The 16,924-nt window shown below is 32.6% G+C and overlaps 1 protein-coding gene across 2 annotated transcripts in view; it reads left to right on the top strand.

The window, feature by feature from the left end:
• SEMA5A (semaphorin 5A) overlaps positions 1 to 16,924 on the top strand; it is a 679,502-nt gene that overhangs the window by 617,162 nt on the left and 45,416 nt on the right. For both annotated transcript variants that reach the window (XM_069077034.1, XM_069077023.1), the window contains one exon: positions 12,948 to 13,173. In XM_069077034.1, the coding sequence (XP_068933135.1) occupies positions 12,948 to 13,173 (226 nt within the window). The remainder of the gene's footprint in view (positions 1 to 12,947; positions 13,174 to 16,924) is intronic.

The raw sequence follows: 16,924 nt of genomic DNA, 5'->3' as shown, positions 1-16,924 counted from the left end.
CACACACACACACACACAAATGATGAAAGTAAAGCTAGAAATATATTCTCAAGGCTCCTGCTGGGAAAGAATTGAATTGTGGTTATAATGGTTCCGTGTAGCTCTCTCCAATGGATACATGAAGAGGCCTAAAATGATTTTGCTGATTCCTGCAGGACAAGGAGCATTTAAAATCATTGACACTATTGAATAAAAGTTGAGACAAGACTTGACCTTCAGAAGTTCTTTTAAATTGTCTTCTCAGGTGCCAGATATGCATGACACTTGTACAGAAATGTATTGTCAGAAGAGGTTTGAATATGTTGAGGCAAAATGTCTTAAAAGCATTCAGTATTTTTAGATAATTTCACTTGTATTTTACTTTCTTTATTGATAGTATTCCTCCTAGAATGCTGCCCATAGGAAAAGATGAGGAAGAGCAGCTGATTTTTAACTACTTCTGAACAGAAATCATGATTTTAGATATCAGATCTGGAAAAAAAAATTCTTGTTTACCCATCCATCATTTAAAAAGAAATCACTTAGGGCAGAAATGCTTAAGGTTTAAAAAGACATGGCATACTGGTAGAATGAACACCTCCTGACACAGTAGGTTTGGTACCTAGCTCTTGTCAAGTAGTTGTGATACCTCTGCAAATCATTTTTGCTCTCTTAAGTTTCAAATTCCTAATCTCTAAAAAATGAATGTTGTTATCTCTCCTTTATGCCGCCTAGTATATTTAATCCCAACTATAATTAAAGCAATGCATGCAACAGTCTTATTTAAACATAAAGTGCTATTGATACTAAAATTAATGAGAACCTATCATAAAAAAAAATGTCATTGATAAAGGTAGGTCCCACACCATGCTACCTCTTAATGCCATACTGCCTTAAGGTCCATCTCTTCCAGATCTTAAACTTCTCATCCTGTCAAGTTTTTCTCTTGACCTTGTATCTTAAACAGTTGGAGATTCTTCAGGTCTTCTTTTGTCTGTCTACTCTTACTACCCATTTCTCCTCTATGGGGAAGCCAGAATTCCAGTAGGATACAAAATTGAGATTTGGAGAATTTCCATAGATGTTAATATTGTTATTAACAGTAATTATCACCTAACACTTTTTTTTTCTCCTGCTTCTGACTCCATAGCCTGGGCAAATCTCCTTGCTTGCTGAGATGATAGGTATTATTTTAGTTCTATTAGAGTTCTATTATTTCTATTCCATTGACCCCATCCACCTTCATAAATATGAGTAATTATTTGTACTTATGTTTGCAATTTTATTGCATCACTTTTGTCTCTAAAAGGTTTATTGTCCCTTTCTCTATAAACTCAAACCTGGTCTAGTCCAAACCTCCTTCTCACTCACTTACTTGCTGGCTCTGAATGTGAAATTTGATTATAGGTTAAAATGTATTACATTGTAAATCCTTCCTAAAGCCAAATAAAACCCCAACATTAGGGAAGTGAAAAATGACAAAAGTAAAAATATCATTAAAGCAGGTTCTCCCATATACTAAGAGAATTTTCTGACTTCTTGCATCCTCAACTTTCACTTCTTTTATTCTCTTTTCATGATTCCTTTATGACCCCTCCCACTGACAAAAAGAACAGTTAAGATCTCTTTAATCATATGTGGCAATGGCAATACAAACATACAGTTTTCCTCGGAGAGGAAACAAAGACTTCAGACTCAACAGTTGGTATCCCTGGCAAATTTTTATAACGCTTTCTAGAAATGAAAATGAAAATTTTGTATATAGCACAAAATCCAATACTCTGTCCATCACTTTTTCTACCAGAACAGATAATCTTTGGATATGAAATAATTTGAAGAAGAGAGTTTTTTGAAAAACAGGCTGATTTGAATAGTTATTTATTTATTGAATTTAATTTTAAGGAAACATTCTTTTTAACAATTCTAGTGATCTTTTAAAAAATTACAAAAAATCATGGTATGAATCTGGAGCTGAAGGTTAATAGAAGGCAACTTAATTCATTATTATTCTCAAAGTAGCCAATAATATCAATGAATAATGATAATTTTACATGTTTGCCCATTTATTTTCTTAAATAATGACTTCATTATTTTTAGGAAAACTAACAATTTAGTTAGTTAGATCTAAACAAATATGAATGTATTGCAAGGGAGTAGATGTTACAATACCAGTTTGAAACAGTTACTTGGAAACTTTCAAATAATTCATTTTATTATTTTATATAGCACAAGTATTCATTCAATTGCACATTTTGTTTTTCCTTTTGTTTTACTAGACATTATGAAATCAAGATGATTTTAACTTGGTTTTATCATAATATCCCATTAATTTGGAGTGCAATTTTCTAGCAATTTCAAAACCCAGGTTGTAAAACAACAACAACTATAAAAGTGACAACAAGTGGACTTGAAATAACTTCCAAAATGTCCATATACATCTGACTTCAATGTACTTTATATATGAAAATATTAGATTCTTTCTCAGAAGAAATATACTCTTAAATTATGCATAGTTATAGCAAGGTTAGTTATTTGGGATTTCCCCCAAGAAAGCTAGAAGGATTTAAAGAATTAGAGATGTTCGAGACAAAATGAAATTATAGTAAGGAGGAGTAAAGAATGGGCATCTGATTGTGAAGTCTGTTATCATTATAATAGCAACATTGCAACGTTTGTTTTATTATCCTTTTTGCTTAGTACATGACTGCCATATCTTCTATTTTTTTCATACTTTTCTGGATGGTATTTTTAATGTCTACTTCTGAAAAAAATGCCTTCTGAAACTAGAACTAGAGAATCTCAATGTCTGTAGAGAATTTTCTTGCATTTTATTATTTAATGAATATCTTTATGACAATAGTACATGTGTCAAAATATATCTTCTTTTAACTAAATGATAATCAACAGATCTTTGATGAAGCTATTCTAAGAGCAAGTATCTTCCTTTTATAGATGAGGGAATTAAGTAATTTGCTTAAGCCACGTGGCTAACAAATAAAGGGTAGGATCCATACTCAAGATGGCTCCTTCCAACTTTAGGACTTTCTAATGACCATCACTGCTTTTCATAGGGGGAAATAAATATTTTGAAAATGGTTAGTGGTATTGTAAATATTTTGTTGATTAACTTTTCTTTGGCTAAAAACCTTTAAAATATTTTTCAGTTGTGCCTCAAATGACATATCTTCACTATTCTGGTCACCATTCTTTAGATAAAAGGAACAGTGAGATATGTCTTTTCTTCTAGAATCTATAACCTTGACCTAAAATAACATTGGTTTTAATTTTACCTCCGTTCCTAATAGAACCAGATTCATAATAGGAATGTCAACTAATATGTTGCATGGGTCAGGGGCATTGTTGGTTATATCCCATACCCTGGGGTTGACTTTAAGGAATAGAACTATGCACTTCTGTAATATATTCCTTTCTGCCTTTGGCATTGATGAAGCAAACACTAGACATTGGTGAGTTCTGTGACAATCAACAGAACACTCATGGCTTTATCGCTTCTATTGCTTTCATTTGAATTAGTGTGGCAGTAATTTAAAACATCCTCTGGAAGCTAATTATATGATAGCACCTGTGATTTCAGTGATAAAGGATACTCCTGAATGAGAAAGCTATCTCTACCGATTCTAATCAGGATGGGTTTTTTTTGTAACTTATAATCTTAAAATTACCCAGAGCACTGACACATTAAATTAGTTCCCAGGAACTCATAGCCTTTGAATGTCAAAGGTATTTCTGGCTCAAAGTTCAGTTCTTTGTTCACTATGCCAAAACTACCTCTGGTTTATATGATTTAGGTCACTTAACTACTAGTTAGGATTTTGGAACAAGCAATTTGAACTCTCAAATTGATATGTCTCATAAATCATCTATAATTTTTGACTGGAGAAAGATTTTCTAAGGAAATCTAAATAGCTACTTTAAATCAGAAGAAGAAGTATCTTGCCCTTGATTTTTATAATAGCAAAAAGGGAAGCTATGTAGCATAGTAAGTAGAACAGAGTGACACAGATGTGACTTCAAATATGACTTTAGATACTTCCTAGTTGTGTGACCCTGAGAAAGTCACATGACTTTTTGCCTCAATATCCTCATATGTAAAATGAGCTGGAGAAGGAAATGGCAAATCACTCCAGTGTCTTTACCAAGAAAACTTTAAATGGGTTCACAAAGAGTCAGACATGACTGAAACAAGTGAATAACAACATACAATAGCAAAAGTTTTAACATCTTTAGGTGTGACAGCAGAGAGAATACATTTGCATGGGCCAGATTTTATGAGAAAAAATTTCAATTTAAGAAACATACTGTTTCTCTAAATCATAAACACTTAATATGATGTTTTTCCAGCATACAAACCCAAATAATGCCCTCATCTTCCAAATTTTTTATGTACAAAGTACAAATGACATGATGGAAGAATTGTTCAGGGAATATCTTATCACAATTTCAGAGTGACCTCCTAAAGGTATTGTGTGTACCTTAGGGCCAGTCACTCTGTCATCACTCTAGCTCCCAATTAGATTTGCCATTTATAGAAATACCACTAAACCTTTTGGGTTTGAGTAGCCAGCAGTTGCTCAAGAGAATATGAAATCAGAAATTCAGACTTTTTGAAGATTTCCAGGAGATCAGTGTGAGAGATAGGCAACAAATTAAAAAGATAGTGATGTCTGCCAGGCTACTTACAGAGGGGAAAAAGCTAATTTGTATGATAAGATTTATATTCACTTCAGGGAGATTTTTTAAAAGATTTTGACTACTTTTGAGACTATTTCCAGAATTATGCAGCACTACTGTGCTGATCCATTCACATTTTCTTGGAAGAACTAATGACTTCTTGGCTTGGCAGAACAAGATTTTGGGAAAGCTCCCATATTGGAGATGCTGTGCCATTGCATTCCATCTTTCCTGCAAGGCTATTGTATAGCCCAGAGGTTCACTAATGAGTATGTGGCCTTCTCCAAATTTTAGTAATTTTAAGATACCTTGAAATTTTCCAAACACATTTTTTTCTCTTCCTTATTGTTGGCCAAGGCAAAGAACTGCCAAGGACTTCAAGGAATGATCCTGAGCATCACATATCTTCCCACCTGTATTTTTAACCACTGTTCTTTGTAAAGGTAGTCAGTCACATGAAATTTGATGAATATTCTTGTCTATACCTGTATGATTGCTAAGACCTCATTTTCAATGCTTCTTCTCTGCCTCTCATGCCAAAACCTATAAGGCTTCTTCCTAAAAAATTTCTTATTATATATAACAGTCTTTTTTCCTGTCTCTTTATCTCCATCACTTCTTCTGATACTCACTGGAGTATTAAGCTAGGGAATTATGTTTGACAAAGATTGAACTGATCACATATAGCTGCCAACTAAAAATTTAAATATAGGAATTTCATGCATCTCATAATAAATAAACAAGAATGGAAGTAGTAAGTATGTGCCAGGAAATATGCTAAGCTCTGGAGATAAAATAAAAAGAAAGAAAAAAGGTGGGGAGGTGTTCTCTATCTCCAAGCAGCCCACAGAGAATCATAGAAAGCACTCATCAGGCAATGCGTTATCCCTATGGAATATTTAAGAATAATTCACACAGAAATAAGGTAAATGAAAATCTATAGTTCTACATTACACATGGGAAAAAGATACATAAGTTATTCTGAACCAAAGTATTCATTTCATACTTCTGACTATGGGAGCTAAATGTTAAATGAAGTGGTTAAAATTATGAAAAGATAAGAATATATCTATAAAGAATATATCTTTAGGTACATATTAGGATTCATAGAAGAGTATATTCTATATGAATTTACTGATGAAATTTTTGAAAAATTTCAAAAAATGAAATATACATGTATTTTGTTCATGTTTCATTAAATGGATTTGCAATGAACAACATTTGAGAGAGTTTGGTTAGGAGTTTTGTTTGCTCATTTTTGTAAACTTTGCATTTGGTTTTTCATAGCATAAAAGAGACAGAGACCGACAGAAAGAGAGACTTGGAGAAAATAAGTAGCATTTAATTAATGATAAAATTTAGAGGTTAAAACCTGATATATCTCTTGAGTCTTTAATCAAATAAAAAAAACCCCAACAACCAATAGATTGTCTTTTCCCATATTTATTAGTTGTGTTTTTGGTTATGTATGGTAAAAAATATTTTTTCAGGTTGAAAATAATCTCCAGACATTTTATATGGAATTAGTAAACATAATATAGAACAAAAATACCAGTGCCATATACTTACTTTGGTCAGTGACTCACATTTCCAGTTACTACTTTGGTAGAACCAGAACTTCAGTAGGATTGATAACCATCCTCCAGTGTGGATTGTTCTTACTGGACACATCACCTCACATGATTCTTTATTAGCTGCCCTCTCTATCCCCAACCCCCAGTCCTGCAAACTTCCATAGATAGATATTTGACCCCGTGACTTGGAGGCCTTCCAATTAGGTACCATTGGAGCAATAGGGCTGACTATCTGGTGTCCACATTCTTACTACATGATTATTATATTGCCTTCATGCTTGTGAATGTCCTCATTTGTGTTTTTTTTTATCATATCCTGCCTAAAAACCTAATTCAGTTGAATTATTTAGCTTGCTTTCTAACTTACTAAGAATTTAAGGATATAAAAATCTTTAAATAAGAAAGCTAAAAGATCATTCATATATCTAGTAAAAATTATTTAAACCTAGAAAACATACTATCAAAGATATAAATAATTCCATTTTGAAAATTCCTTGGTCTAGAAAAACGAACCAGTAAAGGAAAAAAAAAAGTTATATTTTATGTATTAACTTAGAGTTTACAAACTATATGGTGATTTTCATTCTTTTCTGTAATTAGATTGTTTAAAGGTCAAAATAGTATGCTTTAATGACTGCCTCTTCATGACCAGTTTTCCATAACTTTTATATTATTCTATTTTAATTTTATGCTGCCCTGTCAAAGAACTTATTCACTTTACCCACATGAGTGTCACTATAGCCACTGAAAGAAAGTCCTGTGATTATGGGTGGCATGTCTTTTTTTTAGGCTTTTTTAACCCTTTTAATTCTCTAAATTCTACCCTCATAGATTTTTTTTTCTTTCTAAGCACCATACTAAATGCTCAATCCTTCTGAATACTATTAAAATCACAAATGTTCATTATCATGCTTCTAGGCCTACTTCTTAAACCTATACAAATCTTTTCATTGTAGTTGTAAGGTAGAAATTGATAGTTCTTCATTACAAATGGAGGAATAAGGATGCCTTGAGATATAAAAAGCTGAGTAAGGTCCCCCAAATCAGTAACAGCATTGGGAATTAAATTTTCTCTCCAAGGCCTACTTGAACACTTGTGGCTAAAATTAAACTCACATTTTATTCAGGGTTTCTGGCTGAAAATATTTTATTTTATTGCTTGAACTTTACTTTCATAGGTGAAGAATTTAAATAAACCATCATGAGCAAATTTGGACTTTAGAAAGAATTTTAGAATTAAATTTATAGAAAAAAAATAACAAAAAACCCCTAACCAAACCCAGTGTTGCTCATAAATTTAAAAAGAAACCATGCTGCTCATTGAAGACCAAAAAAAAAAAGCCTGCCAGCTACTCCTCTATAGGATTTTTAGGATATTTTAATTACAGAATGCAAAAAATACATAAACATATACCCATTCTGGTTCATTAGAAAATGTTGTCTAACTTTTCTTCCTAGTGGAAGCATATAAATTAGATAGCCCATTCCACCATCACAAAAAGAAATTACAATGGATGTATGATGAAAAAACTTGCTCTCATGTATGAAGAAGCATATACTCAAATATTTGTGTATTTCAAACATCTATATAGTTTTGGTATAAAAAAGAAACCAAAGATTTTAAATCTCTGAGGAGGTTAAGGTGTTCATTATATTTTGGATATAATGAGTGTATGATGGAATAAGGCATGAGTTCCTGGAATCCTCACACTGATCCTTCATTTTCACAGTTACCATAGTAAACTATAGGTTTATACCTTCTTAAAGAGGACAGAATGACTTATTATAATCTCTTGTACACTAACAGAATTATCTCAGAATTTTCTGTTATATACTACTTATTGTGTGCTTTGAGCTACATTAGAGAGCAAGCAGGATAGAGCACAAGATAGGGTAGAAGGACAATGTGGCATAGTGAAAAGAATCACAGGGCTTAGATTCACAGGATTTTGAAAAAAAAAAACATCTTGGTTCTTCTGCTCCCTATTTCTGAGTCCTTGTGCAATTCACTGAAAATATTGGCCTTTAATTTCACCATCAGTTTTTAAAAAGGTGAGGTAAATGATCTCTTAAGTAGTTTCTCACTTTCAATTCTAAGTATACTATGTCAGTAAATTCTCCATCTGTTTGAGAAGTTGCATGGCTACATTTTGCTAATAATATGTGATAAAATATATTCAGTTGTCTAAATGTTTAACATAACTAAATTTCAAGAAAGATTAAATTTTTTTTTGAAATAGAATTGAAGCTGGAGAATATTTATGTACAGGGGTAAAATTAGAAATGTTCATTGACTAATTGGTTGGGTTTGCAAGTGAAAAAAAAAAGAATTGATGTTTGCATTTTTCATCTTCCCTTGTTCATAGGACAGTATTTTCTTTCAATTTGTAATTGTAACTCATTGACTGCTTTTGGTAGTATCATTGATTAGAGAAAAAAACTTGAAATTTCCATCAGTAGGCAGAATTAAAAATCAAATTAATGGAATTAGGATAATGTCAATGTGGACAGTAAGAATGACTATTTACAGGACAATCATATCACAAATATTCAATTAATTCTCTTAAATATGAAAATATATTTTTGAATGGAAGTTATTTAAATCATTAAGATGACCAGTCCTAATGGACAATCTATCTCTCAGTGATTAATCATGACAGTAGTATAATCATCCTTGTGAATAAAATCTACTATATAGAAAGCAAAGGAAATGAATTATGTCAGCAAACCAAAATATCATAGTGATACCCACACATTCATATAGAATAGCATAAGACAAAGTGCTGGAGCACTAGTTATAATGTGTCCCATGAGCAATGATAATCAATATAGTCAAAAATAAGACATATATTCATTATACAACAAAGAAGGTAAATTAAACAAAAGGAAAAAAATCTGTCTGAGAATGAACCATACTGTTTAAGATAACAGTGGATATAGGTATAATAGGCACAAATGTGTTCTTTCAAACTCGGACTAAAAGTACAACTGGGGTAGATAAAATGATCTACTGGCTGAGATTACAGACAGTAAATAGATGTCTGAAGACATTTGGGCCAACTCTCAATCCATCTATGTTTTGTTTTGTTTTTTAAATGAAAATTCATCCTACATAGATGAGTATTGCGGACTTGACAGAAGCATTCTAGGAACCATTGGTAATGTCTCTATTAATTTTCTTTTAAAATATTCAGAATCTGCATTATCTTTGGCAAACCAAGAACTTATATGCATAATATCTTAAGACATATTCCTATAGCAGAGGCACATGATTCAAACATGTTTGCAGGTTATTTTCAACAAATACCTTTGGACATCTGCACAGAAATATGCTGGGATGCTGGCACATAGACCACCACTGAAAAGAAAAGAGCATATGGCATTTTCAAACTGGCAGTGCCCATTCTGTGGTATATGCTCAATTATAGAACCTTGCTAATTTCAGTCTACTTACTTATGGTGATCTCTCACCTTATTTTTCAAAAGATAACATACATTCTCCTAAGGAAATTGTGATCTAAAGACAAAAAATGAATAAAATAAGAGAGCCGTATATAGTTAATATTTGGCTGCCTTTGACCATATATTTAGGTAGAAGATTGAAACCAAGACAGCACAGAAAGAAGCTAGAAGTTCAATTCAGAATGCCAGTGATGATCAGTTAGATAATTTGGTGATCATTGAAATAAGAATATTAAAGTGTGCTAATGGTTGTTAATAGTTTGTTATGTCACAAATTTGAATAACTTTAGGACAAATATTGGCAAACTATGACCAGAGAAACAGATATGACCCCTGCCTTTCTTAGTTTGCCCTGTCTTATAAGCTTAAAATAATTTTTATATTTTAACTAAAGTTTCATTTTAATTAAAAATTAAAAAGAAATCATTCTTAGTTTTCCTGTTTGCCAGTGAATCAAACTATAGTTTTCTGACCCTAGATTTAGAGTATCATTTATTGCTACCCTTTTTGTGTCATGGAACCCTTTTTTAGTGTGGTAAAATCTATGGTCCATATTAGAATATGTTTTTAACTCATAAAATAATAAATGTAATAATATATATTGAAATGCAATTTTCATTTTTTAAATTCACAAATGCCAAGTTAAGAATACTTGTTTTGACTAATTCATTGTTGGTAGCCCTATGAGCTGATTCAATGATTCTGGAGAGCAATTTGGAACTATGTCCAAAGGACCATAAAAATCTGCATACTCTTTGAACTGCAATACTGCTTCTAAGACTATATCCCAAAGAGATCACAAAAATGGTAAAAGTATCCACTTGTACAAAAATATTTATAGCAGCTCTTTTTGTGGTGACCAAGAACTAGAAATTGAGGGGACACCTATCACTTGGGGAATGGCTGAGCAAGTTGTGGTATATGAATATAATGGAATACTATTGTGCTATAAGAAATAATGAATAGGTGGACTTCAGAAAATCCTGAAGAGACTTATATGAACTGACGCTCAGTGAAATGAGCCAGGACAATGTTCACAGGAACAGCCACAGTGTGTGATGACTAATTCTGACAGACTTCTCAGCAATTCAAGGATCTAAAACAATTCCAAAGGACACATGATGGAAAATGCCAGCCACATCCAGAGAAAGAACTATGGAGTCAGATTTCAGAGCAAAGAGGACTATTTTCTTTTTTTATTTCATTTTATTTTTTTTCTTTCTCATGGTTTCTCCCATTCACCATAATTCTTCTTTGCAACATGACTAATGTGAAAATGGGGTTAATAGGAATGTATGTGTAGAATCATGTTGGAATGCATACCATCTTGGGGAGGGAGGGGAGAAAATTTAAAACTTATGGAAGTGAATGTTGAAAACTAAAAATAAGTAAGTTGAAACTGAACAAAAGAATATTTAGTTTTGTTGGAAGAACAGGATTTTCTATATCCAAGGTATCAGACAGTATATTCCTTGATAAACTTTTTTTCTCATAACTTATCAGACTATCTAACAAATAATAAGTATTCAATACATAGTTGTGAAACTCATAAATATTACATACCTATCCCTATTCTCAGCTTTATCACCTATTCCCTGTCCTTTACTTCACCCCTATCCATTCTATATTTATCACAGTTAAGGTGTTCAGATATTAAGTTATGCTTCCAAATGAAATGGTTGTACATATTTCAACAGCTCCAGCTCCAAAGTCTCATCCCACATTGTGTTGCCATGGCCATATTTACCTTACTTTTCATACTCTCAGAATTATCCCATTATTTACCAGACATCTGCTGTATTTCATCTCAGTAAGTTAGATGTTCATTGTGGGCTTGGTATGAAGGAAAGAGAAATGGGCATATGAGTACTTTCAAGCTATTTGCTTATCACTGCATGAAAGTACTGAAAACTAGGCTTGGGAAGTGACAGAGGCTCAAATAGGCACGATAACCTTGCACTGGGACTTATCACACATTCAGTTTGCTCTTACTTTTTTGGATTTTTTCCTTTAAATGAAACGGCAATGAGAAAGTCCTAGTAAAGCCAAACATTTGAATCATTAGCATTTGGGAAAGTTGGTGAGAAAAGACAAACCATTGGCTTTCATCATAGTGAAAATAAAATAAAGTATGGAATGCCTTCCTCAGATCTGTTTTGTACTAGATGGCATTCTGAATTTCCCAGTTACCATGTATGTAGAAATAATAATCAGATCATAAATGTTCTGAAGCTTTTGTTGTTGTTGTTAATGCATATATAGGTCACTACTTGTGTCTTTACTGAAATAATAATATTTGTCTAATTACGTTTGTTATTTAGGTGTTCTTTTTCATCTCTTGTAGAAAATTTTCTGGGAGTAAATCAAATAATTGATAAGCTTTCAAGGAGAAAAGGAAAAATCAGTGTCAGGGACTGAGGAAATCCTTGTGATATAACAGGAAAACAAAAATCAAAATGTAACTCACAAATGCTAGTGAAGTTAGTTGTATAAGCAACTGAGAGGGAAGCTATCTCATTTTGTAAAGATTTTTTAAAATTTGTTTTCATGAAATTTGAACTTTCTATGGGCCTTTAAGTACATAAACTTTAGGTATGCATAATCCAGTGGAGTAAATGCTAATTTTATCTGTCATAAGTCTTGCGCAGCATGATGGTCCTACCATATTGTATCCATTTCATAACTTTTGTCATTGGTTTATTTTTATTTTGCTATGGAAACAAATATTCAAATCAAGAAGATTTCAAGTGACTGCCCAGAAGTGAACATTATTTTAGGACAAAAATATCAATAATGTACAATTTTGGGTAGCATTTCTATGTATCCCTTTTTAATAGACTTCCATCTTGAACCAGTATTAGATCAGGTTTAGGAGAACAAAAGAACTCTACTCACATTTTTATTTAAGCAGATACAAAAGGTATAGTGATATAATTATTGTCTAAGATTTTCAGGGCATTCATGAAACCCTCTGCAGATACTCACAGGGCTTTTTGTGTTATCAGTAAATTATTTTTCATAAGATACAATTTTATCCAGGTTTGATTTTATAAATTTAGAGATGAGACCTAAATACATTTTAGCCACACATGGCTAATATTCCAGGACATGGAGATTCAGACTCCATGCCTTCAATTTTAGTAGCCACCAGGAGGAAAAAAAAAAAAAACAAAACTCTTTTGTAAGATTTTCTTGATCTTGCCAGATGACAAATATGCAATATACTTTTTTTTTCCCCAGGAATATCAGCCTTGTAACACAAACTCATGTCCAGAGCTGAAAAAGACCACCCCTTGGACACCTTGGACTCCTGTCAATATTTCTGACAATGGAGGCCACTATGAGCAACGATTCCGTTACACTTGCAAAGCTCGACTACCTGACCCCAATTTACTGGAGGTGGGAAGGCAAAGGATTGAAATGCGTTACTGTTCTAGTGATGGGACCAGTGGCTGTTCCACAGATGGTAAGCTGAGATAAAACAGACACATTGCCAAACTATCTTTGACTACTTGGGGAGGTATTTTCCTTTTTATTTATGCCTCACAAAATATAGGCAGATTAGGTTAGTGAGGAAAACAAAAATGTAAGCTAATGGTTATTTCTTTAGATATTGCTTTTGCTCTTTCTGGATGTTCTATTAAGAAGAAAGCTAACAAACTGATAGATGCCCCAGATGTTAAGGAGATTAGGAAATATTCCATTTGAAGATTGATTGGAGGAATCTGACATGGTTTTCCCAAAAGAAGATTTAGCAGGGCATAATAGCTGTCTCCAAGCATGTAAAATATTGTCATAGATAAGTGGTATTAGACTTATGATAGTCCAGAAAGCAAAAGAAAGAGTAGAGAATGGAAATTGTATGTGGAAATATGCTTGTCTGTTCCATATAAAGAAAATTTTCTGAGTAATTAGAGGCATCCAAGAATGTAATAGGCTTCCATGAGATCTCTTATATTCACCTCCCCACCAGTCTTTAAATCTGATCTTGAGAGAGAAAATGATCATTAAGATCCTATTTCTGAGGTCTACTGACTCAGATTCTGTGATATGAGTGAATTTATTTTCAAAGTTAAGCAACCACCAATAGTTGGTGTTAAATTGAAGCTATTTTGCATTACTTTTTGGCATTTAGCTGTATTAAATGACATTTATTAATATTATTAACTGTTTAGGGAAATCTAGAATAAGGTAGTCTCTTCTTAAAGACCTTCTCCTCTAGGAGGAATGATTATTGATATAATAAAAGAACCTCCTTGTAAGGCAGACATAGAATTGGCCTTTGCAATAGCATTTTTTCAGTGGTTTATTTTTTATGAATTCCATAAATAAATAATGGTAATTCACATTTATATAGATGGTATTTTGTTTATAAACCTATGAGGCAGCTAATGGAAACATTGCTTGTATTTTTATCAACAGTACTTAATATGATGCCTAGCATCAAGTAAGCACTTAATGATTGTTTCCTTCCTTTCCTTCCTCATTTTCTGAGTCAACTAAGTCACAGAGAAGTGAAGAGAGTTGCACATGTTAGTGGTTATTTGTGTCAAAGCCAGGAATCAAAGTCACATCTTATGAATCTAAGTTTAACGATCTTTTCATATACTGAGCTGGTTTTCTGGAGAACACACTGTTAAGACAGTCTTTTCTTCTTCCATACTGCCTCTAATCTCTTGCAAAGAAAACTTCAGTCCAAGCATGACTACTTTTTGTAAGATATCAGCTTCGATAATAATACTATTTCTTCACTGATTGAGCAACTGTGACAAAAGCACTGTAAATTCTTACTCGAATCTATTATTACAAGTATTTGGTAAAGATTGCAAAGTCTGAAATTAAGCCCACACTGGCCCCAAAATAAGCTTTCTCCAATAGATTATAGCCACAAAATTAAATTCCTTTGAAAGGAAAAATAGTCTGCTTCATCCACTGAAACGCAATACTGCACTTAAATTTTATGCAAATCATATTGGGGAAGAAGAGTGTCCCCTCTGTTCATACTGACAGTGTAAAAATATTCACAATGATTCCTTTACAGCAATATCTGTTTAACCTAGGTATTTAAAATATTTCCATTGCCTTCCATAGTATAATTGTAAGAGCCTTGAACTAAGCATTGGGACCCTTGTATTTTACCTCGACTTTTAATATTAACCAGATCTATAATTTAAAGCAAATAATTTAAACTGACATAAAGTCTGGATGAGAGTTTGGTCTAAGAGAATAAGAAGAAATTGAAGCTATAGTTTCCTCATATAACAGTGATCTATTCATTAACTTCTTGGTGCTTTTAAGTAGCCTATAGCAAACATAAAATGTCCAATATGTTTTCCTTAGAAGTATAACTATTGGGTGGCTTCTAATACTAGTGACAACATCTTGAGAACACATGAATTCTGGATGTGTTTGGCCACTGCTAATTTTAGCCCACTCTTGAAGTGAAGAAATTCTTTTTCCTAGGGACAAAATATATTTCATTTTTTAATGCTACTTTAGTTCTGGTCTCTTGGAAGGAAAACTTACTTAAATGAATGTATGTGTTTGAGTAGATATGCTGCCAATTATTCTTTAAATAGAAATATGCGTGTTTACTGTATGGCAGGCATTTTGCTGGATGTTGCTGTCAAAGAGCTTATATGCTTATCAGGGAGAAAACATACATAAAAATGACATATCAAAAACATATATAATTTATTTTAATTTAATAGGTTTAAGACAAGGAGAAATAATAATTTTAGCAATCATATTTTTAAATAAATGACCAAGTTTTATAACACACAACAATAATCTTCGAGAAAGGGCAAAAATCTAACATCTTTTCACTGGTATTGAGGGAAAATTTTATCAAAAATCTAAAACTAGTTGTTAGTAACAATGCAGGTAATAGTATTCAGATTTCCAGCCTCAAATTCCCCCAATTTTGATTTCATTTGTAGATGCCTAATACTCATATTACTCAGTTACTCATTTACTGCTCTAGGAATCATAAATACTTTTACTATTTACTTGTTGACCTACAGGCAGATGCCTCAGCATTACCACAAACAATAAATTTTTAAGTTTAAAGGTGCAGAATCTGAAATAAATTTAACTCGGCAAGACTTCTTTCCTTGGGGGTAATAATAATTTTCATTAAAAAATTGAAATTCACAACAAGAATAAGCACCTTCCTACTTTTGGTATTCCCAGATGCCAGCATCATAACCCTGCTAAGTGTAAGAAGATTTGCTGAATATTTAGTGGGCATCCAAATGCCAGAGAATCCCCCCTGAACCAATTTCTTGAATTTCTGTAAGTTGTCAGACTTACAGAAGGTGTCTAGAAGGTGTCTAGGAGCTTTTTTCCATTTCAATGAGCAACACAAGCTACCAGCCTCTATTAGCTCTAAAAAAAAATTTTGTTCACTTCCTGGATCTCAGGGAGGAATGCTAATTAATATTTGCAGAAACAATGCCTATTCCCTACCCACCCCTACCCCTTAGTAATTCTCACAGCATTCCTTCTTCCTTAATTTTTTCTAGACTTTGTCCTTCATAGATCTAGTGAAATAACTTCTCAATTCCAAGGAAGACTCTGGTTAGATTTTGTTTACTACAAGTATTTTTAAGGAGCAAATAAAACAAAACAAAACATCAAGTAGTTTTGTTAGTTTTCTCCTTATGATGCACACACATATACATACACATACATACATACATATATATATATAAGCAAAAGAGTTCTGTTCTAAAATTCACTCTAGCAAAATTCTATAATGACTGACTCAGCTGATGAATAAAAAATATTGGATATATGTGTGTCTGCACATGTGTGTATATGTAGATATGTAATGAGGTATGTATGTGTATGTGTGTATACACATAAGCACACACACAGAGGAAAGATAGGGCAAGTAACTTATCCAAGATCACACAGAGAGTGAATGTGTAAGGTGAGATTTGAAACCAGGACTTTTTAATTTCATTTCCACCCTTTGACAATTTATCAATTGGGAAATGGCTCTTATTTTTATAAATCTGAATTGAGTCCCTATAAAGCTGATAGGTAAAATTTTCCATGCTCCCCTAATTTACTTATGCTGTATCACTCTTTATTTTTCCATCATGTATCCATTTTGACCTTATCTTGGTAGAAGGTATGAGATGTTGATCTAGTTTCTATCAAATAGCTTTCTGGTTTTTTAAGCAATTTTGTTAAGTGGTGAGTTCTTGGCC

This window comes from Petaurus breviceps, unplaced genomic scaffold (assembly GCF_028583685.1).
Source record: "Petaurus breviceps papuanus isolate PSGF00001 unplaced genomic scaffold, PetGlider_PUasm1.0 151, whole genome shotgun sequence".
NCBI classification, from domain to species: Eukaryota; Metazoa; Chordata; class Mammalia; order Diprotodontia; family Petauridae; genus Petaurus; species Petaurus breviceps.
Note: the sequence above shows the minus strand (reverse complement) of the source record. Positions and strands in the feature narration are given on the sequence as shown.